This window comes from Charadrius vociferus, unplaced genomic scaffold, assembly GCF_000708025.1.
Source record: "Charadrius vociferus isolate BGI_N301 unplaced genomic scaffold, ASM70802v2 scaffold385, whole genome shotgun sequence".
Taxonomy (NCBI): Eukaryota; Metazoa; Chordata; class Aves; order Charadriiformes; family Charadriidae; genus Charadrius; species Charadrius vociferus.
In genome coordinates, this window is record NW_009648925.1 from 7,440,282 (window position 1) to 7,441,682 (window position 1,401).

At 36.4% G+C, this 1,401-nt stretch overlaps 1 protein-coding gene across 1 annotated transcript in view; it reads right to left on the bottom strand.

Annotated features, from left to right (window-relative positions):
- ERCC3 (excision repair cross-complementation group 3) overlaps nt 1-236 on the bottom strand; it is a 23,453-nt gene extending 23,217 nt beyond the window's left edge. The window contains exon 1 of the mRNA XM_009887329.1: nt 228-236. Coding sequence (XP_009885631.1) covers nt 228-236 — 9 coding nt within the window. The remainder of the gene's footprint in view (nt 1-227) is intronic.
- Nucleotides 237-1,401: the final 1,165 nt, after the last annotated feature.

A 1,401-nucleotide genomic window follows, 5' to 3' on the forward strand; every position in this document is an offset into this window, starting at 1 on the left:
AGGGGCGGTGCATCGAGTCTCTGTTCCCGGGGCCGCCGGCGCCGCGGGGATAGGCGCGGGCGGGCAGGGGAGCGGCCCCTCGGTTACAGCGGGGAATGACAAGGGGAACGGCAGAGAAATGTTTGGGTTTGTTTGTTTGTTAATAATAATTAAAAATAAGAAGCTTCCGCAAAGCATAAATGAATGAATAAAAAAAGGCCAACTGGAAATTGGGGCAGGAGACTGACATTCCGCATTGTTCTAGAGTACAAAATTCTTAAAAGAGAAATGACACTGTTGTCCCTACAGAGTGTTTTAATATATTTCTAAGTACAATTCGTGTCTGATTTTGGAAATACAAATACATTTCGAATGGTTAAAAACAAAAATTAAAAAAATATTTTGAACATCAGCCAGCTGAAAATATATTTATCTAGTAAATCATCTCTCAAAGCTTTTATATATTTAATTATTCTAACGAAACATAGTACCCTTAAAAAACAAGTTCATAAAAATGTAGAAATGAAATTGTGGAATAAGATTACTGGGAGAGAGAGAGAGATATATACACACACACATTCAATGCATACACAGAATTACAAGGGGGGTTTTTGTTTGTTTGTTTTTAAGTTTGGAAGGTTGTTGGACCAACAGAACTAGTAAGCAACGCTCAACTCCTGAGTTCCCCAACCAAGATAACCATAGGCTAATTTTTTTAATCGTTTTTATCTTTTTTTTTTTTTTATACACAAGATATTCCATGTAAAGCAGCAACAGCAGTGCAGTTACTGGTAGCAACATCTCAAAAGTAATAAAAAAAACCCCATACATCCAGACAGTAGTACATTGCACACACACGTGATTCTCATACACCCATCAACAATTGGTCAGAGTAGTAAATCAGTGTACAAATTAAATATTTCCAAAAATGTGCAAAAAAGTCAACGTTGATAGAAAAAAACACCTTTGTGTACATACATTACAAACTGTGCCCAGCATTCAACTGAGAGTAAAAACATTTACAGTGAGAAACCGATAGATTAAATAGAGAATTTAATGGCTACATAAAAATGTACATTAGATCAAGAGTAAATTTACATATTTTTTTTTTTTCATAGCTTCATGAAAACTAAAAGCCTACAGTTCTGATTCATCTAAGCCTCCTCCACGTATTTACAGTGATATTCCATTATAGGGCTCCTGCGAGGTCTGAGATGACAGACACGAGGCTTTAATCAACCGCTCCAATTTGAGGATGACACCACCTTTTTTTACTGCTATTAACGAGAAACAAACACTAATGAACCAACAATCTAACGCCTGTTCAGAAAAGAAAAGGCAATCCTTGTTTTTAAATCCCCATTATATAAGTGCTGGGGAAAAGGATCATCTAGTTTTGGGGTAAAAGACGTGAAAAACCTC